Raw genomic sequence first — 25,016 nt, forward strand, 5'->3', positions numbered from 1 at the left:
GTTTGGAGTGATAAACTTATGCTACTAAAAGTTATTCAAACATTCAATTCTGTTTACATTTATAACTTTAGGTTGAACCACACAATATTTGGTATCTTTGTTAGTAAAAAAAAAATTATCTACTATCAGCAATTTCACATCCTCAACCTATAAAAGTGGGACTAAATGAAAACATCTTAGATAAATATTTAAGAAGTTATAAATATAAAAATGCTTTTCCCCCCAAACATTGGTCAGCCAGAATCACTCTGGTTATTTGAAATATTTCTATAGCTTTGATGTTCTGGTAAAGTTTGGGTTCATGGGCCAAAGGAGATGTGACAGGAGTTCTGAGAGAGGAGTGTATCAGTGTGACTTGATAAAAGTGTGACTTTAAATCTCTGGGACCAACTTTCCTCATCTATAAATGAAATAATTAGACAAGATGATATCAAGAGGTTTTTCTATGCTAAGAAAATTTAATATGTCTTTATATCTTGTATATGAACCACTATAGTTCCTTTTTAAAGAAAAATAATGATAAATCATTCATATCTAAGCTGGGTATGGTAGCATTAGCCTGTAATCCTAGCTACTCTGAAGGCTGAGGCAAGAATATCACAAGTTCAAGGCCAGCATAAGCAACATAGTGAGACTCCCAAAATAAAAAGGACTGAGAATATAGCTTAGTACAGCACCTCTAGGTTCTTTTTGTTGTGGTGGTGGTAGTACTGAGAACTGTACTCAGGGGTGATTTACCACTGAGCAACATCCCCAGTCTTTTTTTTTTTTTTTTTTTTTGAGACAGTGTCTTACTAAATTGCACATGCTGGACTTGAACTTGTGATCCTCTCCTCAGCCTCCTTAGTTACTGAGATTACAGATGTGTGTTCCCATAAACAGTAATAGCCATAGGTTCAATCATCAGAATATCTAATTGAGTTCTAGCAAAATGTCTTCAACTAAATATGTTAATTTATTATCATACAGTATTAGTAGTTAAACTCAGGGACCCTAATGTTTATTAGTACTCCAGACTTCCTTCCTGCTTTGTTCTCTAGAAAGCATAGACTGCCCTTCAGTAAATCAATTTACTTAATTTGACTTGCTATATTTGACAACATTTTTTTGGATTTACATTTTTTCCTTGTGCCAAGTTCTGCATTTTTCATTTCCCACAGAATCAGGACAAACTGTACATCCCCTGCTGTTTCCAGAGCAGATCTGGCTAAATGTCAACTATGTTAATTGCTATAGAGAAAACAACAGCCCTATTTTTATCTGATTAAAAATCCCCACAAACATTCTCCTTTCAACTAAAGCTTTGTCAGTACAAAGTGATTTAATTATAAAGTTTGGCAGATGTTTCTCTCCTGCCTTTACTTTACTGTAGCATGTAGAAATGTTACTGTTTCCTGGAATCTTCCAGCATCTAAAATTTTAATTCTATTTTTGGAGGTTTAGAATTTAGTACTTAAAACTTTCTCTGGATTGCCAATTAGAATACAATATCTTTGTTTAAAGTGATATGTTTAAGCAAATGGTTTACTGAGCAATATGTGGAACCTTATCTAAAAGGTAGTTTGAAATATTTTATTCTACCATTAAAATGTCTACATCTAAAAATTGCTCCAGGATGAGCAGATTATGTAATATAATTGCTTTAGTTAATTGGGGTGTAGGAGGTGTAGGTGTAAAAGAGTAAAAGGTAATGAACTTTGATAAACTTATGTGAGCAATTTCAAGGTATCAGGAAAAACTTAATTTTATCAGAGAGTGACCTTATCATCAGTACTCGTTCAGAATTATATGTTGCTTCTTTAATGTTAGAATTCCCTAGGACTCATGTCTTCAGCTGTCTCCAATTACCTTCTTACGTTCCATGATTTCATCAACTACTTGTACATTCATATTGTTTGCATCTGTATTTTCTGCTTACTATAAGCCACATTAATGCCCTGTGGTCTTGGACAGCTCCAAGTGGGTGTCTATGAGCAACACAAAATCAATATGTCCAGGACCTCCAATTTCCATTGCAGCATGTAAATAACTTAAATGTTACCACTTCATCTTAACATGTAAAAACTTGAAAAAACAAAAAATTCAACAACACTTCTTAGATGGTTAAACAAAAGTGAGGTCACAGGGCAAAACTCTGCCCCCAAATTGAAGAATCACAACTTGCCAGAGCAGAAACCCATAATTAGTAATGTCTATAGGGACAGATAATGGATGTAGGGGTGCAGTTGGATAGGAGAAATAAGTTCTAATGTTCTCTGGAATACTAGGATAACTAGAGTTGTCAACAATCAATTGAATATTTCAGAATATCTAGAAGATTTAAATTTTTCCCAACACAGAAATGATACACATCTGAAGTGACAGATATGCCAGTTCTCCTGATCTGATCATTATACAATGTATTCAAGTATTGAAATGTCCACTGTACCCCATAAATATGTATCATTACTATGTGTCAATTAAAAATAATATATATTTATATATACAATAAAATACATATAATAAAAATATGTGAATATTTATATTATATTACAATATGTGAATATTTATATTATATTACAATATGTGAATATTTATATATTATATATCAAACTAAGCAGGCTTAAGGGGTTAGTCCCATAAGACTGCCCCATCCAAGATGCCAAACATAATTTCCAGGCCACTCATACTTCTAACTGACTGATTATAAATTTTGAGTTCTCATGAACCCTTTCAGGTTCAAAATTTTGCTAGAATAGCCCACAGATTTTAAGAATGAATTTTACTCACCTGCTTACTTGTTAAAATAGATATAAGTGATCAACTAGATGAGGAAGTACATAAGGCAAGGGCTGGGAAGATTCTGAGCTCAAGAGCTTCTTTCCCAATGAAGCTGGGATGCACCAATCACCCTCTGGCACATAAATGCATTCACCTATTTGGAAGTTTTATAAATTTCAATGTTTACATTTTTTAAAATTTTTAACTATTTTTGTGGTATCAGGGATTGAACACAGGGCCTCACACATGACCGGCAAATGTTCTATCTCTGAGTCACATTCCTACTACCAAGTGTGTTTATAGAGCTCAAGCTCCAGGGTCCCTATTCCCTGAAATTAGAGGTTAGTGGGTTAAGTTCCAACCCTTTAGTCACTTGGTCTTTCTTTTCTTTTCTTTTTATTTTTCATATTTAGTTGTTGATGGACATTTATTTTACTTATTTATTTACATGCAGTGATGAGAATCGAATCCAGTGCCTCACACATTCTAAGTAAGCACTCTACCACTGAGCTGCAACCCCAACCTTGGTCTTCTTGTTACCAGCCCCATCCAAGACCATTTAGGGGCCCCACCTAAATGGTTGAAAGGGACTCATTGCGAATTAAAAAAACAAAAAGGACAATTCTATTATTCAAAAATTCCAAGAGTTTTAATAGCTCTGTGCTAGAAGACATGGGCAAAAAACAAATATATTTTTATATTATACCATAAGAGCTTAGGCTGCTGGTGTTTTATCAGAACCTGACCTACCCAGGGAAAGGGAAATACCCAATTCCTGCTGCTTATCACAGCTAATGTAGAGGAAAAGCTAAGATGGACTAATGAAGATCATATTTGAGGGGCACAGGCACCAAAACATGAGATCTGACCATGGAAATATAGAATGCTTTGCATCCTCCACAAGCCTTATCACCCTTTCACTAAAGGCTATTTACTGGAATTTCGGTCATTCAGTTAATCATGTCATACTACAAAACAGTAGTATACAAGACACACTAAAAATAAAACAGTAGTATACAAGGCAAAAAAAATAGTTTGAAAAAAAGCATCAGAATCAGGGTGAGGTATGGCAGGGATTGTGGAATTATCAGATTGAGAATTAAAACAACTATAATTAATGTGCCAAGGGCTCTAATGTGAAAAAGACATCATTCAAGTACAAATTAGCCAGGAATGGTAGCACATGCCTGAAATCCCATAGGCTCAAGAGGCTGAGGCAGGATGATCATGAGTTCAAAGCCAGCCTTGGCAAAAAGCAAGGCACTAAGCAACTCAGTGAGACAGGGTCTCTAAATAAAATACATAAAAGGGCAGGGGATATGACTCAGTGGTCAAGTGCCCCTGAGTTCAATCCCTGATACCAAAAAGAAGAAGAAGAAGAACAACAACAACAACAAATTAAAAATGTAAAAGCAAAGAGATGGAAATTCTACTAGAGATAAAAACACTGCAAAAAACAAAAAGGAAGAATGGGCTTATTAATAGACTTGACTACATTGAGGAATCTCTGATCTAGAGGACTAAAAAACCATCAGAATATCCCCAAATTACAAAACAACTGCAAAAGTATAGCATACATGTAATGGGAATGTAATAGGAGAAAGAAAGGAACTGAAGCAATATTTGAAGCAATAACGACAGAATTACTCCAATTAATATCATTCACAAAACCGGGTGGCTCAGAGAATACCACACAGGACAAAACTGCATATAGCCATATCATATTCAAAATCACAAAAATAAAGAAAAAATCTTGAAAGAAGTCAGAGGAAAAAAACCATTTTACTATAGAGAAATATAGGTAAGGATTAAACCTGACTTTACCTTAGAAATTATGTAGAAATTATATTCTATAGGAATTATATTATTAGTAAGAAGAGAATGGAGTGAAATATTTAAAGAGCAAAAAGGAAAAAAAAGAACAAAACAAAAGACATAAAACTAGAATTCATTACCCTAAAAAAGTATCCTTCAAAATTGAAGTAGAAGCCAGGCAAGGTAGTGCACGCCTGTAATTTCAGTAACTGAGGAGCCTGAGGCAGCAGGATTGCAAATTTGAGGCCAGCCTCACCAATGTAGAACCCTCAGCAACTTAGTGAGACCCTGTCTCAAAATAAACGATAAAAAGAACTGGGGATGTAGTTCAGTGGTAAATCAACACTGGGTTCAATCTTACTCAAACAAAAAATTAAAAAGATTTTGTTGCTAGGAGACCTGCTTTGCAAGAAATGCCAAAACAATATTTTCAGAGATAGGAAAATGATATATGTCAGAAACTTGGATCCTCATAAAGAAAGAATGAAGTTTGGAGAATAAGTAAGTTAAGGTTAAATAAAAACTTTTATTATCTTATTCTTATCTCACATAACATTTTGTTCTAAATAAGAACTCAATAATGTATTTGAATATATATATATATATGCACATATAGGCTTACATAGGATTTTGTGTGAGTGAAATGAATGACAGTAATGATACAAGTGACAGGATGGATGAATTAGAAGTATTTTGTTATTATACGTATTTTGTTATGTATATTATAAACTCTAGCACAACCACAAAAATATGTAAAACAAAATGAGTATAACTGATATTCTAAGATAGGAAAGAAAATGGAATCATATAAAGCTCTCAATTAAAAATGGGCACCCATTATATTATGTACTGTGTTTATGTATGACAAGAAATCACACCAGTACATAGAATTATAATGTACCAATAAAAAAATATGGGGGGCTGGGGATGTGGCTCAAGCGGTAGCGTGCTCCCCTGGCATGCGTGCGGCCCGGGTTCGATCCTCAGCACCACATACAAACAAAGATGTTGTGTCCACTGAAAACTAAAAATAAATAAATAAATAAATATTAAAATTCTCTCCCTCTAAAATAAATAAATATATATATATAAATGAGTACCCAGTGTTGCAACCTAAAATCCCACTGACTCAGGAGATTGATTCAGGAGGATTGTGAGTTCATAGATAGCCTTGGCAATTTAGGGAAACTCTGTTTCAAAAGAAAAAATGAAAAGGGATGGGGATGTGGATCAGTGGTAAAGTGTCCCTGAGTTCAATCCCAATACTGAAAAAAAAAAAAAACAGAAACCAAAACAAAAAATCATAAAAGTATAAAAAGTGTATAAAAGTAGGAACAAAGAATGAGAGCAACAGTGGAACACAGAAACAAATGTGGCAGATATTAATGCCATTATATATGGTAGGTATAGAATCCAAGTGATTATATATAAATTATCACTTTAAACATTAATGATCTAAATACACCAAATAAAATTTTTTATCAGGCTTGATCACAAAGTAAGATCTGACTATATGTTGTCTACAAGACACATTTTAAATACAAATGAAACAAATAGACTGGCATGGTAGAGCATGCCTGTATTCCCAGTGATTTGGGAGACTGAGGCAGGAAGATCTTGACTTTGAAGCCAGCCTAAGCAACTTAATAAGGCCTTAAGCAACTCAGGGAGACCCTGCCTCAAAACAAAAAATAAAAAGGGCTGGGGATATAGCTAAGTGGTTATGGGCCCCTGGGTTCAATCCCCACAACCAAATAAATAAATAAAACAAGTAAGGAGATAAAGATGTATCATTCCAATACTAATCAAAAGAAAGCCAAATTAGCTATGTTAAATTCAGTCAGAGCAGAATTCAGACCAAGGAAAGTATTAGGGATCAATATATCACAAAATGATAAAGGGATCAATACTTCAAGGAAACATAACATTCCTTAATGTTACATACCTAACAATAGAGCATCAAATTATGTGAAGTAAAAAACTGATACAACTAAAAGAAGGGGAAGAGGCTGGGTGTGATCATGCATGCCTGTCATCCCAGTGGCTCAGAAAGCTGAGGCAGGAGGATTGCAAGTTTAAGGCCAGCCTCAGCAACTTAGCAAGGCTCTAAGCAACTTAGAAAGGCTATCTCTCAAATTAAAAAATAAAAAGGGCTGGGATGTGGCTTCATAGTTAAGTTCCCCCCGGATTCAATCCCTGGTACCAAAAAAAAAAAAAAAAAAAAAAAAGGAGGGGGAAGAGTCAGCAAGCAGAAAATCAACAAGGATATAGTTAAATTGAAAAGTACTACCCATCAACTAGATATAATTGACATCTATAGCCACTTTATCCAACAACAGATATTGCATATCTTTTCAATATCATATAAAATATTTACCAAAACAGATCATACTCCTTGCCATAAAATACACTTTTAAAAAACTTAAAAGAATAGAAATTGTACAATATCTGCTAACAGACCACGCGGGAACTAGGAAAAAAAAAACTAGAAATAAATAACAGATGTGATATATAGATAACACCAAAATACATGGATATTAAACAATATATTTCTAAAACACTTTCATAGATCAGAGAAATGAAAACTATTTCAAACTAAATGAAAATGAAAATACAACTTACCAAAATTTGTGGGATAAAGCAAAAGCAGTGCTTAGAGGAAAATTTATGGCATTGAATACACACATTAGAAAGAAGAAATATCTAAAATCAATTATCTAAGCTTCCACATTAGGGAACCCCCCTAAAAAATACAGCAAATGAAATGCAAACTAATCAGAAGAGGAGAAATAATAATTAATGAAATTAATTAATAATAAATAATGAAATTGAAAACAGGAAATGAATAGAGAAAAATTAAGAAAATCGATGGCTGGACACGTAGACCAATGGTACAGAATATAAGAAGGCCCATAGACAAACCCATATAAATACAGTTATCTCATACTAGACAAAGGTGCCAAAAACATACATTGGAGAAAATATAGCCTTTTCAACAGACAGTGCTGGGAAAACTGGAAATCCATATGAAGAAAAATGAAACTAACCCCCTATCTCTTACCATGCACAAAACTCAACTCAAAGTGCATCAAGGACCTAGGAATCAGATCACTTAGGAATCAGAGACACTGCTGCCTAATAGAAGAAAAAGTAGGCCCAAATCTTCATCATGTTGGAACAAGCCCCAACTTCCTTTATAAGACTCTTAAAGTGCAAGAAATAAAATCAATAATCAATAAATGGGATAGACTCAACTAAAAAGTTTCTCTCAGCAAAAGAAACAATCAATGAGGTAAAGAGAAACCCTACATGTTGGGAGCAAATTTTTACCACATCAGATAGAGCACTAATCTCCAGGATATATAAAGAACTCAAAAAACTTAACACTAAAAACAAAACAAAAAGAACCCAATCAATAAATGGGCTAGGGCTGGGGCTGGGGCTCAGTGGTAGAATGCTTGCCTAGCATGTGTGAGGCACTGGATTCAATTCTCAAAACCACATAAAAATAAATAAATAAAATAAAGGTTAAAAAAAAAGAATGCTTAAAAAAATAAATAAATGGACTAAGGAGCTGAACAGACACTTCTCAGAAGAAGGTATACAATTAATCAACAAGTCTACAAAAAATGTTCAACAACTCTAGTAATTAGAGAAATGCAAATCAAAACTACTCTAAGATTTCATCTCTCGGCAGTCAGAATGGCAGTTATCAAGAATACAAACAACAATAAGTTTTGGCAAGGATGTGGGGGGAAAGGCACATTGCTGGTGGGACTGCAAATTGGTGCAACCAATCTGGAAAGCAGTATGGAGATCCCTTAGAAAACTTGGAATGGAACCACCATTTGTCCCAGCTATCCCACTCCTTGGTCTATACCCAAAGGACTTAAAATCTGCATACTACAGGGACACAGCTCTAGAACCAACTTAGATGCCCTTCAATAGATGAATGGATAAAGAACTGTGGTATACACAATGGAACATTACTCTGCATTAAAAGAGAATAAAATTATGGCATTTTCAGGTAAATGGATGGAGCTGGAGAATATCATGCTAAGCAAAGTAAACCAATCCCTAAAGAAAATCCAAAGACTGAATGTTCTCTCTGATAAGTAGATGCTGATCCCCAATGGGGGCGGGGAATGGAGGAAGTGTGATTGGGCAAAGGGGAGGGAGGGGGAATGGGGGCAGGAAAGATGGTGGAGTGAAATGGACATCATTACTCTAGGTACATTATGACTGCACATATGGTGAAACATCGTGTACAACCAGAGAAATTGAAAAGTTGTGTTGCAATTGTGTACAATGAATCAAAATGCATCCTGCTGTCATATATACCTAAGTAGAATAAATAGATTAATTAATTAAATTTTTAAAAAATATTTATTTTTTTAAGTTGTAGTTGGACACAATATCTTTTATTTTATTTTTATGTGGTGCTGAGGATCAAACCCAGGGCCTCGCATGTCCTAGACGAGCACTCTACCACTGAGCCACAACCCCAGCCCAAATTAAAATTTTTTTAAGAAAAGAAAATTGATGGCTGGTTCTTTGAAAAAAAAATCAATAAACGTTTAGCCAAACTAACTCAGTAAAAAGGGAAAAAGACACAAGCGAATGACTAATATCAAGAAATTAAAGAAGGGATAACACTATCGATATTCATGGACATTAAAAGTATAATAAAGAAACATATGAACAACTGTATGCTCACATATTTTATAACCTTGATGAAATGAACTAATTCCTTCAAAGTCACAGCTTGCCAAAGCTCACACAAGAATTAATACATAATCTGAGTAGACCTATACGTACTAAAGAAATTATATCAATAATTAATAACTTCTAAAACAGAAAGCTGCCTGTTATGGTGGCACATGCCTCTAATCCCAGCAACTCAGGAGACAGAGACAGGAGGATTACAAGTTCAAAGCCAGCCTTAGCAATTTAGTGAGACCCTGTCTCAAAATAAAAAATAAAAAGGGCTGGGGATGTAGCTCAGTGGTTAAGGGCCCCTGGGTTTGATTCCCAGTAACAAACAAATAAAAGACCCAAGATGCCAATTGTTACTGTCTAACAATTTTTTCACCTCTACAACTAAAAGATCTGAACTGAACAATTGTAGAGTAGGAAAAGTTTATTCGAGGCTCACAGTTTCAGAGGTCTCAGTCCATAGACAGTCAGCTCCATTCCTTGGGGCTCAAGATGAGGCTGAACATGGTAGAAGAGTATAGCAGAGGTAAGCAGTTCACATGGTGATCAGAAAGCAGAGAGACTCCAGTTGCCAGATACCTCAAAATCACGCCCCCCATGCCCACCTCCTCCAGCCACACCTACCAGCCTTCAGTTACCCAGCATTCACTTAATCCCTATCAAGGGATTAATTCACTGATTGGGTTAATACTATCACAACCCAATCATTTATCCTCTGAAACTTCTTGCACTGTTTCACATGAGCTTTTGGGGGACACCTCACATCCAAACCATAACATGAAGTATTCCCAACTTTACCAATAAATTCAATGTCATCCCAATCAAAACCCTAGCATGCTATTTGTGGAAACTGAGAGATGATTGTAAAGTTCATATTGAGAGGTAAGAGATCCAGAATAGCCAACTCAATATCAAAGGAAAAGAACAATATTAGAAGATTGACACCAGAATTCAAGACTCACTGTGAAGCTAAGGCAAAGAGATCAATGAAACAAAATTGCCTAGAAGTAGACCCATGTGAAATAAGTGAGATAATCAGCTTTCTTTTTCTTTTCTTTTCTTTCTTTCTTTCTTTCTTTCTTTTTTTTTTTTTTTAGACAAAGTCTAAAACTCCTGAGCACAAATGATCCTGCACCTGCTTCCTGACTACTAGGATTACAGGTGTTTATCAACTGTTCTTAGACATAGGAGCAAAGGCAACACAATGAAGATTGTCTTTTCAACAAACAGAGCTGGAACAACTGTACATCTACATGCAGAAGAAGTGAATTCAGACATAGATTTTATAATCTTCACAATAATTACATCAAAATGGAACATTAAAATGTGTCCTAATCCATTTAGGCTGCTATAACAAACTACTATAAATGTGGGTTCAAAAAAAAAAAAGCCTCCCAGTCCATCTGCTTCTCACCTTTTGGCCATCCCACTGGCATCTCTTGGGCCTAGTCACATACACAGGATGGGGAAAGAAAGGAGAGAGAGAAGGAGGGAAAAGGGCAGAAGAACAAAGAAAACCCAAGATTCATAAAAGGACAGGATGCTCCCATTTCTTGGGATATCAGGATACCAGCTATGGCCCTCTTCTTCCTCCTGGGAGAAGTCTGTTTCCATTCTTTAAATAAAACTTGCTAGTTTCTATGCTTGAAAAAAAGAAAAGATATTTGTAAAATATATATCTGAGAAAGGACTATTACCCAAAATATATAAAGAGTTTTCAAAATTCAACAATAAGAAAACAGCCTGCTATTGTTTGTATTTTATACTAAATTTTTCTGTGAACCTAAATCTGCTATAATTTTGTTTTTTACTTTAAAAAATTAAGATGTCTGAACTCTAAACTGATTACATTTTCTCCCTGACATCTCTCTGAATTCCTCTCCTTCTAGGTTTCTTTTTCAGTGAATAGCATCATGAGACATTCAGGTAGCCCAGGTCAGAAACCAAGGAATCAACCTAAACTTTGCATTATGCTACCCTACCCATTATATTTCTAAGTATTATGCATATTTTTACTTTCTATATCTAGAATTTATATCCTTCTTCTCATCTCTAATGTCACTATTAAAATGTCCTTTACCTATTAGCTAATTTTCTTTTGATCTTGCCCTTGGACTGTTATGAACAAGTACAATTATTTTTATGAGATTTTTGTTTTCTAATCTTCTATCAGACTTCTGTGAATTAGGCCTGATGAAGACCAGAAGATGTAAACTTCAGCTGTGCAGAAATTTCTTGATATCTAATCTTATAATGTTTCTCTAATTAAACTAAAAGCCAAAGCATGACATGGGTAGCGAAATAAGGAAAGAGATGGAATAACAGTTTCTGGCTCTGTGTATCATTTAATCGATTAAATTTTTTTTTTTTAAATTTCAATATTTATTTTTTAGTTCTCGGCGGACACAACATCTTTGTTGGTATGTGGTGCTGAGGATCGAACCCGGGCCGCACGCATGCCAGGGGAGCGCGCTACCGCTTGAGCCACATCCCCAGCCCTCGATTAAATTAATTTTAAAAATGTAAGTTACCAAAAAGATCCATTAATCCCTCATGCCATTTCTATGCTTATAATCTTTCAGTGCTTCCTCACTCCTCAAGACAATGTCTGTACTCTTTAGTGTGACATGAGGTCCTATATGACCTGGATGTCATCTTTCTTCTCAGTTCATCTACCCTCATTCTTCATTCACTCAGTTGTTCAGTCCAAAATCCTAGGCATCATCCTTGTATAGTCTCTTTACTTGAGCCTCTATCTCCAGATTCTTCTCCCCACTATTCATTCCATCAGCAAATTCTGTATATTGTTTATTCAAAATATATCTAAATCTATGTGCTTCTTTTGATTTCCATGTCATCCCTTCTAATTCAAGTCACTATCACTGCTCTTCTAGTCTATAGAAATTCCTTCTTACCTAGTTTCCTTTCTTCTACACTTGCTTTTACATTCCATTCTATACCCAGCAATAATACTTTTTAAAATATCTTGAGATCATGTCATCCCTGTTTAAAAATCTAATGAATTCTCATCTCACACAGAATAAAATCCAAATTCCTGCCAAAGCTTTCTATATTACTTTCCTATTTCTGCAGTAACAAAATTCCACAAACATAGTGACTTAACAGCAGAAATTTAATCTGTTATCTGATTTTAGACTTCTAACCCTGACAAATTACTTTAAGTTAGAAGTCTAAAATCAGTCTGATGAGGCTAAAAACAAGGCATTGACAGAACTTGTTCTTTCTGGACATTTAAGAAGAGAATCCATTCTTTGTTTCTTTCAGCTTCTAAAGGTGACCTTCCTTGGCTTATGACCACATCACTCCTATCTCTGTTTTTGTTATCACATATCCTTCTCCTCCTTCTGTCTTCTTCTTATAAGGACCATATTACATCAGCTTCAATCAGATAATCCAGGACAAGCTCCCATTCTTAACTTAATCACACCTGCAACATTCTATTTACCATGTAAGATAAATTTGCAAATTCTGGGGATTAGACCATGAACATATTTTTTTTATTGGTGCATTCTAGTTGTACATAATGATGGGATTTGTTGTTACATATTTGTACAATATAATAATATAATTTGGCCAATATCACTTCCCAATACTTCCCCCTCCCTCTTCTCCTGCTACTCCCCAGTTCCTTTCCTTTAATGATCTTTGACTTTCATGAAATCCCTGAGCCGCTCCCTACACCTTTCTTTTCCTCTTTCCTCTCTAGCTTCCACATATAAGAGAAAACATATGATCTTTGACCTTCTGATTTTGGTTTATTTAACTTAACATAATGGTCTCAAGTTCTATCCATTTTCCTACAAATGACATAATTTCATTCTTCTTTATTATTGAATAAATCTCCATTGTATATATATCACATTTTCTTTATCCAATTCATCCATTGGATAGACACAAAGCTGGTTTCATAGTGTGTCTATTGTGAATTGTGCTGCTATAAAAATGGGTATGCATATATCACTGTAGTGTGATGACTTTAACTCTTTAGGATAAATACCAAGGAGTAGCATGGCTGAGTCACATGGTGGTTCCATACCTACTCTTTTGAGGAATCTCCATACTGATTTCTACAGTAATTGTACTAATTTACAATCCTACCAACAGTATAAAGGTGTTCCTTTTTATCTGTATTCTTTCCAGCATTTATTATTATTTATATTCTTAGTGACTGGCATTCTGACTGGCATGAGATGAAATCTCAGTGTAATTTTGATTTGCATTTCCTTAATTGCTAAAGACGTTGAATATTTTTTCATATTTTTGTTTCCATTTGTGTTTCTTTGAGAAATGTGTGTTTAGTTCATGTTTTCACTTATTAATTGGGTTATTTGGATTTTTTTAGTGTTAACTTTTTAAATATTTTTTTAGCTGTTACTTATATGTGGTGCTGAGAAATGAACTCAGTGCCTCACACATGCGAGGCAAGTGCTCTACTACTGAGCTACAACCCCAAGCCCCAAGTTTTTTGAGTTCTTTAGGAATTCTGGATTTACCCTCTATTAGAAGAGTAGCTACCAAAATTTTTCTCCTATCCTGTAAGTTCTCTCTTTGTATTCCTAATTGTTTCCTGTGCTGTGTGGAATGTCTTAATTTGATGCCATCCCATTTATTAACTATTGGCATTATTTCCTGAGCTTTTGGGGTCCTATTGAGAAAGTCATGATTGGTGCCTAAAAACTGAGTGCTGACCCTACATTTTCTTCTAGAAGTTACATAGTTTCTGGTCTTTGAATAATGAGAAATTATTCTAGGACCGGAGATGTAGCACAGTTGGTAGAGTGCTTGCCTCACATGTGCAAGGCCCTGGGTTCAGTCCTCAGCCACACACACACACACACACACACACACACACACACAAAAGAAAAGAAAAAAGAAATTATTCTAGGTCTTCAATTCTTTTTTGTTGGTGGTGGTGGCAGTGGGGATTGAACCCAGGGGCACTTAACAACTGAGCCACATCCTCAACTCTTTTTTTTGTTTTGAGACAGGTCTTGCTAAGTTGCTTAGGGTTTATTTGTGTTGCTGAGACTGGCTTAAAACTTGTGATCCTCTTGTTTCAGCCTCCCAAGCAGCTAGGATTGCAAGTTGTGCCACCATGCCCAGCCTTTGATCCATTTTGAGTTGATTTTTGTGTAGGGTGAGAGATAAAGTCTAGTTTCTTTTCTCTTTTTTGGTGTTGGGGATTGAACCCAGAGACAATCTGAGCCACATCCCTATCCCTTTTTTGTGTTTTATTTAGAGATAGGTTCTTGCTGAGTTGCTTAGGGCCTCACTTGTTGAGGCCAGCTTAGAACTCACAATCCTCCTATCTCAGCCTCCTTAGTCCTTGGGATTACAGGTGTATACCACTGTGCTCAGCTGTTTCATTCTCGTACAAGTAGATAGCCTTTTTAACAGATGGTTATCTTTTCTACAATATGTTTTTGGCACCTTTGTCAAGAATCAGATGACTGAAGATGTGTGGGTTTGTCTCTGTGGCCATGGATATATTTGAGGCAGAGAAGAGATATGATTTAGCCTTCCATATTTCATACAAAAATCATGAGAAAACCTTAAAATCTGGATTCTTTAAAGTTCTGATTTGGGGAAGCTTTACTGTAACTGAGTTTTAAATGTCTGAAAAGGAACAAGTTAGGAAGAGATACTTATAAGATTTAGGAAGGGGATGGTGTTAATAACAGAGTAGCTGGTGGATGTTAGTAGTCCTGGAAGGTATTGGTTCAAATTTCTAACCTAAAACATACATGTCTGTGTAAATACAACTAAATTACTCTATCTGTGGTTTATTTTGTAGTCTATGGGTCTAAACAAGTTGGTGTTAAAATACAGCTTCAGTAGTTTATGTTGCACATGATAGAAAATAGTTGATCCGTTTCGCAAATTATTAGTTTTTGCTTCAATTCTCATTTCCCCTCCTTTCTGTCAATCTTCAGGCCAACTTGGAAGAAATACTATTATTCTTCTGAGACAAGATCAATCTATATCTGCATTACTATTTAATGTCATAATTGTATATTGAGTTTTTCATGGTCGTCATTTTGACCTCTAAAGTATCTTGTTCTTTTTGTTGGATGATCATTTGTAAATCATCCAGTTTAACAATGGTGGGCAGGAATATTTAAAACTGAAGAATAATATCTGGTAACAGCAATGCAACAGACACTAAGACAAAAATTATTGAAGTTTGCAAAGCATTTTAAAGCTGTATTCCTATATTTTCAAACCAGAGAATAAAAACATGTGCCATAATCTATTTGGACTTTCCTTAAGTGTCTTTTTAAATTAATTTGGGTAGGGTCTGTTCAACCTTACCAGGGTTTGTTGAATTAGTCCCATATCTGCTAATTGTCAAAATTTGGGTCTTGGGAATACCAGGAGTTAAGGACTAAGATGTCCATTAGCAATCAAGAACATTAATTCAAAGGAAGGGGATAAAACAGCCAAGAGAATAGGATACAAAGAACATGATAATGAATGGGGCCTTGTTCCAATGATCTTGGATGGAAACGGCCTTATTTCATGTAGTTACCAGTTTGTTCCAATGGGCTAGCTGGCTATTTTCATACGACATCTACCTCTAAATATTATAATGGAGTTCTCAACATGCCTTACAAAACTCTTCATGGTCTGACTATCTTTGAGGTCACCTCCTAGAACTCTGCTTCATCCTTTCTCTACTAGACGGCCTTGCTCTTCTGCAAACAAGTTAATCTTATTCCTGCATAAGAGTCATTGTACTTATTGTTTTCCTTTTGTGAAATGATCTTCCCTCCAATATTTGCATTGCTGACTCCCACTATCCACTATGTCACCTCCCTAGATTTTACCTTACTACTGGGTTTAAAGTCTTCTTACATACCATTATTTGCTTTTTGGTACTAGGGGGTTGAACCCAGGGGTGCTTTAACACTGAGCTATATCCCCACTCTTTTTTACTTTTTAAACCATGGTCTTGTTAAGTTGCTGAGGCTGGCTTTGAATTTGTGATTCTCTTGCTTCAGTCTCCCAAGTTGCTGGGATTACAGGGTTGTATCACTGTGCCCAGCTCCCCTATCATTCTTGATTCTTTTACCATGCTTCATTTTTCTTCATAGCATTCTTCATCTTCTGTATTTATTTCATATTTATTTCTTCTTTGTTATATATTTTACTTGAAAATAAACACCAGGAAGTCAGGAAATTCCTAGTTTGTTCACTGATATACTTTCAGGACACAGAACACTATTTAGCATTTCAAGGGGCTCAATAACTACAGTTCTTGCTGAGTGAATGAATAAGAATCCCACACACACTACGCTTCAGCCATATACCACTATTTTTAGCCTTCACGCAGCTTATTCTTTTGAATGTGTGGGTTTTTCTGTTTGGAATAATTTCCTGATTCCTTCATAACTCCTGATCATCCTTCAAGACTCACTTAAGGTCTATCCCCCTAGGGAAATTTCATTGATCCATCTGTACAGAGATATGTTAATTTTATAATTACTATATATTCCATGCAATTTCTATCAGAGTAATAAATACATTTTGTTAGCTGAGTGCAGTAGCACATGACTATAATTCCAGCAGCTTGTGAGGCTGAGGCAGGAGGACTGCAAATTCAAGGCCTGCTTCAGCAACTTAGTGAGACCCTATCTCAAAATAAAAAAATAAGTAAATGAAAAGAGCTGGGGATGTTTGAATAACCAATAAAAAAATTTTAAAAAAAAGAGCTGGGGATGTGGTTCAGTGATTAAGTGCCCCTGGCTTCAATCCCTGGTATCATAAATAAATAAATAAAATTTTTTAGTTAATATTTTGACTAATTTACCCTGGTGTCCTAAGAATGTATTGGAGTACTTTATTTATAATAAAATTGAGTAAATGTTTATTGACTAATTTTAGTGTGCCAAGCATTATACTAGTTGTTTTTTTTTTTTCTGGAGGGGCTGGTACCAGGGATTATGCTCAGGGGCACTTAACCACTAAGCCACATCCCCAGCCCTGTTTGGTTATTTTATTTGGAGACAGGGTCTCATTGAATTGCTTAGCACCTTGCTTTTGCTGAGGCTGGCTTTGAACTCGTGATCTTCTTGGCTCAGTTTCCTGAGCTGCTGGGATTACAGGTGTGAGCCATCATACCTGGCTTATACTAGTTTTAGTGTACATTATTTTAATCCTGACAGGAAGTCTGCAAAATATGTACCATTAACCCTGTATTATGTATGAGGAAACTGAATAATTTTCCTAGTTATAAACCTGAGTTCAGACCTAAGTGTCTGACTCTAAAATCCAGTGCTTCTCCCAATGCCTAAAATCACGAATCTCTTCCATTTTACTTATATAACCTATTGGTTATAATTTAATGACCTAATTTCAACATTAGCGTCTGATCTCATTTTGGTTCAATGTTGAATGTTTTGGTTCATTTTTACTTGATTCAGTCTGTTAGGTTATAGACAAAAATGAATACTAGATATCTTATTGTTTCTTTTCTTTCTTTTTTTTTTTGTCACTATGACCAAAATATATGACAGCAACCACTTAGAGGAGAAAATGTTTATTTGGGGTTCATGGTTCCAAATGTCTCAGTCCATTGGTGATAGCCAATTACATTGCTCTGGGAAGCACAACATGAGGAAGGGCCCATTGGAATAAAGCTGCTCAGCTCCTGGCAGGGTCAGAAAGCAGTATGTGTGTGTGTGTGTGTGTGTGTGTGTGTGTGGGAGGGGGGTGGTCCCCCTGAGGGAAGGTGCATCCTTCTAGTGTAAGGCTCTAGTGACATACCTCCTTCAGCCACTTCCCACCTTCCTATAGTTCCCACTCAGTAATTCAAACTAGGATTGACTGATTAGGTTATAGCTCTCATAATCCAATCATTTTACCTTTGAATATTCCTGCAGAAACACAAGAGCTTTGGGGGAACACCTTATATCAAAACCATAATTAACTCTTTGAAGTTTTTATTCAGGTTGTAGTTAGGAAGAGAAAGAGAATATAAACCAAGTATGGGAGGTTTTCAAGGCCAATGATTTTTATCATTTCTGTTCACATTCTCTTGGACAGAAATCAGTTACATGACCCCAACTAATGACAGTGGGAGCTGGGAAACATAGTTCAACTGTGTTCTGGAGGAAAAGGAAACATTTTGGTAATCTACAAGCTGTTTTAGGGTCAAAGATATACTTTATGTAACATGGTTATCACAGGGTACATAATGAACAAAGTTATATGCTGTTGCTATTATCATAAATATGTATGCTGAGAGCTAGAATAAGTTTCCTACATTGAAATGTAGTAATTGCTTGAGTTCTAGCAAGAGAACTCAGCTACAAAGAAAAGTCCTTATTTTTTGTAAGGTATATAAGGTAATCTTTTACTGATTTGGCTACACCAGGAAATGTGAACATAGTAAGCTCAGGGAGGAAGGAGTTGCCAGGTGTTCCTATCAACTTCATGAACAGAATGCTAAAAAAAGTATAACTGCATTTCTAACAGTGACAATAAGGAACTAGTAGACTGTTTTTGGATTTGGAAATGGGTTTAAGTATAAAAGTGTAAAAATTCTGGTTCATTTTCTCTTCTATATTCTTTTTCTCTCTCACTTTTCTACTTTTGCAGGGGTGAGGGGTACTGGGGATTGAACTCAGGGGCACTCAACCACATTCCCAGCCCTTTTTTGTATATTATTTAGAGACAGGATTTCGCTGAGTTGCTTAGTGCCTTGCTTTTTGCTGAGGCTGGCTTTAAACTTTCGATCTTCCTGTCTCAGCCTCTTAAACTGCTGGGATTATAGGCATGTGCCACTGCACCAAAAGCTGACATTTTCCTCAGGTACAGTATACCATTTCAATCCCTGATACAAAAAAAAAAAAAAAAAAAAAAAAATTGTCCCAAGGTTTGAAGCGACTACCTGTAATCCTAGCAGTTCAGAGGCTGAGGCAGGAGCGTCACAAGTTCAAGGCCAGCCTCAGCAATTTAGCCAGATCCTGTCTCAAAATAAAGAATGAAAAGGGCTAGGGATGTTGCTCAGTGGTAGCACCCTGGTTTTAATCTCTGGTACCAAAAAAAAAAAAAAAAAAAAAAGCAAAACAAAACAAAATAAACATTCCAAAAAAAAAAAAAAAACCAACCAAAAAACACAACAAAACAACAAAAAAGAATGGACAAAGGGTCTGGAAAAAGTAATAGAAAGAGAATAAGTTCTTAAATCTTGCTTCTACTACTTAGAATCTGTGGACTTTGAGGAAGTTACATTACTTATAAGCATTGTTTGTTTTCCTGAATTAGATGTGCACAACACTTTTCTGCAGTTATTGTGATAGGAATTAAATGAAAAAAAAATTATGTAGTACATAGGAGGCATAAAAAAAAAGCAGTTGCTTCTTCCCTGTACATCTATGCCTCTCTACAACATAACTTTTAGTTGGAAGAGTGTAGGAAATAACATACTATTCAAGTTGTTTCCTTCTATTTTGGACTGTTCATTTGTAAAGCAAATAGGCCTTTGAATTGGTAATCAAAGTAGGGAACTTATTATTTCCCGAAGGACTGATGGGTTCATTGTTAGAACAGTATTCAGCAACTACAATGGTGTCTGACATACAGTAGGTATTTGATATATATTTTGGGAAGAGTGAATTATTAGCTAAGTACTAAGTAAAGATGATGCGCCAGACAGATTAATTATGGGATGGTCATGATACATTTGTGAAAAGTGGGTAAATTTTATCAAATGAAAGATTTGGAGTGATGTATGTAAATGAGTGATTTAAATGTTTTCTTTATTCATTCAACCATCATTCTACTGTGTGTCTACCATACAGTAGCCATAATACTAGTATAAGGATATCTCCTCACCCCCTACGTTGAGCAATAAAATCAATCACAGAAATATGTACAAAATATTACACAAATAAAAGGAGACAACTGCCTACCTATTGGGGTATGAAAGACAGTATGGTAAGTAGTATTGGGATAGGAGAGAAGAAATAGGATAGGTAGAAAGGAAACAAGCAAGGAAGGAAACAGGACTCTAGTTTCATATTACTTTTAATTTATGCTGAAATTCCTTTCTATGGTGTAAGTTGAGAACTTGCCAGGGCTGAGTTAAGGTTCACTTTTCCCTTCTGGGGACCTCCCTGGATCCTACCTGCTGGCATGGTTTGAGTGCATGTAGGGGAACAAGAAGAGTTAAAGTTCAGTAAGTAGTTAGGTAAGGGTTAGATCATGAAGAGATGTGTATCCCAGGCTGAATTCTTAATTTTATCCTCTAGGGTAGTGATAGTGTAGCTTGTCTTAGTCCATGTAACATGGATAACATGCTGTAACAGAATACCACAAGCTGGGGCATTTAAAATACACATAAATGTACTGGCTCACATTTTTGGAAGCTGGGAAGTCCAAGATTGAGGGTCTGGTATCTAGCGAGAGTCTTCTTGCTGTGTTTCTAGAGCAGAAGTCAAAGGAGGGTGAGAGAGAGAGAGAGAGAGAGAGCAAGAAATGGAACTTGATTATTTGCCCAAAGATCATTTGAAAAACTTTCCTGGATTATCTTTTACAGGAGTACATAAAAATGTGTTTCCTGCTGGGTGCTCAGGAATAACTTTTACATTGTCTCCAAGGATAACATATTTCCAGTTGATAGCTAGATCACCTCTATTGGGGTTTATCAAGCAGAGATTCAGGCCAATCAGTAACTTAAACAATGAAACCCACAGAAGAGTAGCAATGATGGTTGACATTTCTTGAGAATTGGGTAATTCATTGATGGACTGCAGATGTACTGAAGGAAGTCACTACAGTTTTATGAAATTTGAAGCTGGTTTGATAAGGATGAAGCCTGTTGGTTTAAGAACTGTCAGTTTTTTTGTAAAAGCATGGGGCTGCATAATTTCACCAGCCATAGTGGGGGGTGGACAGCGAGACAAACAGAAAAAAAGCAGGGTGTGTATGTGGGGGAGTGTGAGAGAAAGGCAATGGGAGGATACCACACAATTCTTCATATGATACATAAAATACAAAATATCTATTAGTTTTGCCTCATTTGAGAGTCACCAGATTGGAGCACAGTATTTTGGATTTGTTTGGCAGATGGTGTACACAGATTTTCTGAGTATGTTAGCATTTCATTTGAAAGTAGCAAGATTACATATGACTATGATGGTAACTTAACATTCATAGGTTTTAAAATTTACCCCTAACTATGAGTTAAATGTAGGCCAGTAATAGCATTTTAAAAGGCTTTGTTAATAGATCTTCTGGGTCTTACAAAAGAGATTTTTGAGATATAACAACTCAGCTCTAAAATGTCTGCAAGGCAAGGCAGTGTCAATCTCTTTCCATGGAAATCTGGATCACCCAAAGAGAAAATAGGTCCAAGGGAAGAAATAATAAACCCGGAGAGATGGCAGGTACTTATTTCTGACCCTTTGAATGGAACTTCTCCATTTACTACCCCTCTCACTTCCTTCTATGGTCTGGACCTTTAATCACCACAGCAGTCAGCCTTGTAGGGTCAAGCTAATCGCTGTTGACATCATCCTACTACTTCCCTTTTCGAATTCCAGCGAAGCTATGTGTTTCCTGTCCTATTTGACACCCTAGAGGATGAATACTGGCCAGTTAGTATCTAAATTTAGACTCGAAGCTACGTGTCCAGTTTTCAGAGTAGAGATAAACAAAACCAAGAGACATTTCAAAGTCTCTCAAGGAACAAGGGAGGAAAAAAAAACCTTTCTGGGGTAAACAAACAGGAAGCTTCAACAGTTCCACCGTGAAGAGAGGCCTGCTGGCAGGTTCTGAAGATTGGCTGGAACCTTTTTCTTTAAGCCAGGAGGACGGCTTTGGGGGCGTCACCAAACACAGTCTTGACTCGGCTAGGAAAACCCCGGGAGTCAGAGCCCTGACACCCTCCTCCTTAGAAGCTGTGCAAGTAGCTGCACCTCCTCTTTGTCAAGCCGTGGGTTTCAACCCCAGGCCCTAGGCCCTCCCACCCAGCAGCGCGCCGACCTCACGGCCCCTCCCCCGCCCCGCCCCCCCTCTGTGACCCCCGGGCCCAGCCTTAGGCGACCTGTTGGCAGAGAGGGCCACGTGACGCGGCGGGCCGCGCACTCCCCCCGGGCCGGCCTCCTGTTGCGCCCGCCGGGCGGGTTCCACCACGTAACGCGCGGGCGCCGCCCCGCTCTTCCCTCGCCGAGCGAGGGAGGGCTGGCGTGGAGGAGAAAAGGGAAGGAAAAAGGGGCGGGAGAAGGGAGGAGGGGCGGTGCCCTAGTCACGTGACCCGGGGCAGCCCGGAAAGCTCCGAGGAGGAGCCAGGCGCCGCCATTTTCCTGCAGCTGCCTGTCCCTCTTGCCCAGCCCGGCTCCAGCTGACCAGGGAAGGGGTGGGCAGATCTGAGGCGGGGGCAAGGAACTGCTCGACATCGTGTCGGACCCCGCGGGGAACACGAGCCGGCTCTCTGCAGGCTGAGTGGCAGCGCGCGGCCCTGAGCCCCGCCCCAGGCCGGCAGGCGGGCTAGGAGCCGGTGGGGGTAGGGGGTGCGGTGGGGGGTGGGGGCCCTCCAGCACTTGGGGGTCCCGGTCCCCGCCCGCTGCAGAGCAGAAGGGGTGGCGGAGGAGCCGCAGAGATGTCTGGCCAGAGCCTGACGGACCGAATCACCGCCGCCCAGCACAGTGTCACCGGCTCCGCGGTGTCCAAGACAGTATGCAAGGCCACGACCCACGAGATCATGGGCCCCAAGAAAAAGCACCTGGACTGTGAGTGAAGCCCACTGCGGACCCCTTTCACGCCCGCGCAGTCCTCGTCCTTTTCTCCATCTCTTTTCTTTTCTCCTCCAGTTGTCTCTTCCTCCCTACGTCTTATCTGGCGCTGCGGGTCCTCTGCTTGTCGAGCTGTGTTCTTTTTGCTTCCATCACACCTGCCTTCACGGCCTCCGTTCCCTCCGTCTCCTGTCCAAAAATTTCTTGGCAAGCCACTCCCGTCCCAGATCCTAGGGGATCCTGGCCTCCCCGCTCGATGCACCTCCGTGCCCCAGTACACCCCAACTTGCCTCCCCGCCTTGCTTCTCACGCCCTGCTTCTCCTGTCTACTGCAGCCTTTCGCCCTTCCATCCCACCCGTCCTGTGCCGCCTCATCGCCCTCGCCCGAGCGTCTCCACGCTTGTTTGGGACTCACCTCCCCATTGTTTCCCTATTAGCCTTTTTCGGGTTTCCATGGACTTCGGGTTCCTTGGACCCTGTTACTCCGCAGCCCTCGAAGTGGTTCCCACTTCCTTTCTTCACCCTTCCCGGTTTTCTCTTCCACCTTTCCTTCTCCTCCTTTTGGGTTACCTTTCTTTGCCTCTATAGCTTCAGAACTACAACTCCTTCGACTGATTTTCTTTCCAGTATCATACCCAGTTACCCGACGTTCATCCCATATTACCTTCTTCGTGAGGAGTAAAAGTAAAGGGATTCACTTTGGTTTAGGGAAAGCTTTGTGGAAAGTTGGTATTTTTAGTCGCCTCTGGTGGAATTTAATCATTGTATTGTCTGCTTTTGACTGGGGTGAGGGTGAGAATGAGAATATCAGTCCCCCACATTTTTTTAAAATATCGAATGGGGATATGGAAAAAGGCTTTGCTGATATTGATGTCAGTTCCTGGAACTGTTAACTCTGGCGGTTTGAATTTAGAAGCTTAAGTGTGAAACTTTAGTAGCTTAAGTATGCAGACTTGTTCAAAATGAATTAATAAAATTATCTACAAATAACATACATCTGGTTAAAAACAATGGTAAAAAGATGTTTGGAGCTTCATCTTGGATACTTTTTAATTCATGCTGATTATCTTTTGGGCCACGAACTTTTCTAATACAGCATAGTATTGCTTCATTCAGTAACTTAGATTCAATTAGTAGAACTAACTCCTCCCATTTTTTTTTTTTAAACCCAGAAGCCACCCATAAGCCACCTCCTTTACCTCAGGGTACAAAGCTCAGTGGATCTCTCAATCCTTAAGTCCACCGGAGCTTTGACCTGAAACTTTTAAGGAGTAAGGAAATAGTCACAAATCCCCTTTTAAAATGACTGTTGGATACATTAGACTGAATAACTTTCATCATACATGAAAGTTACTTTGCTTTTACCATGTGAAACAAGAGTGAGCATGTTCTGAAAGGAATTCACTGTCAGGAGCCCTGTTTTGGTTTTTCATTTGGACTTTGGCTTGTAATACTTGCAATGCACTTAAACAGCTTTTTTTTTTTTTTTTTTTTAACAAAATGTGAATTCTTCCAAGATACTTTGCTCATGAAGTGCTGTTAGAACAAGTAATTGCTACAGACAGAACCATTATTCATTGTGATTTGTGGAAAAGTTTTGTAAAAATCATTAGTTTGGTTCTCTGTGACACTCATGCAGGGTGCTTGTTACTTCTCAGTCTCAGCCAGTTTAGAGAATGGAGAATATACTTAAATTATGACACTTGTATAAATAGAAAATTCCTTAACAGTGCATTGTGAAGCCATAGTGTTTTATATTTGGAGTAGACATGTCTACTGCTTATGTCCCTTCCAAAGACGGGAGTTTGCTCTACCAAAACTTATTTTACCTTAACAGTCTTAATTCTGGTGTGTGTGTGTGTGTGTGTGTGTGTGTGTGTGTGTGTAGGAGGAAGAAGAAAGTACTTGACTATGTGAATTGTTTTCCCTCATTCAAAATAAGTTATAACAATAGGTACTGCCTTT

The 25,016-nt window shown here is 37.6% G+C and overlaps 1 protein-coding gene and 1 long non-coding RNA gene across 14 annotated transcripts in view; one reads left to right on the forward strand and one right to left on the reverse strand.

The window, feature by feature from the left end:
* LOC308633907 overlaps positions 1–22,481 on the reverse strand; it is a 59,293-nt gene extending 36,812 nt beyond the window's left edge. Inside the window, exons 1-2 of the long non-coding RNA XR_014018900.1 lie at positions 22,364–22,481; positions 20,674–20,740 (exon numbers count right to left, since the gene is read on the reverse strand). This is a non-coding gene — a long non-coding RNA (uncharacterized lncRNA). The remainder of the gene's footprint in view (positions 1–20,673; positions 20,741–22,363) is intronic.
* A 129-nt stretch (positions 22,482–22,610) lies between these two features.
* The window catches only part of PICALM (phosphatidylinositol binding clathrin assembly protein), a 102,239-nt gene continuing 99,833 nt past the window's right edge, over positions 22,611–25,016 (forward strand). For 5 of the 13 annotated variants that reach the window (XM_081267163.1, XM_081267159.1, XM_081267160.1 and 2 more), the window contains exon 1: positions 22,619–23,048. In XM_081267163.1, the coding sequence (XP_081123289.1) occupies positions 22,919–23,048 (130 nt within the window). In that variant the 5' untranslated portion in view covers positions 22,619–22,918. Of the gene's footprint in view, positions 23,049–25,016 lie in introns of all 13 variants that reach the window. The other 8 variants (XM_081267152.1, XM_081267157.1, XM_081267158.1 and 5 more) reach the window with 4 other exon arrangements.

The sequence above is a fragment of the Spermophilus citellus genome, assembly GCF_964194105.1.
Source record: "Spermophilus citellus genome assembly, chromosome: 2".
Lineage (NCBI taxonomy): Eukaryota > Metazoa > Chordata > Mammalia > Rodentia > Sciuridae > Spermophilus > Spermophilus citellus.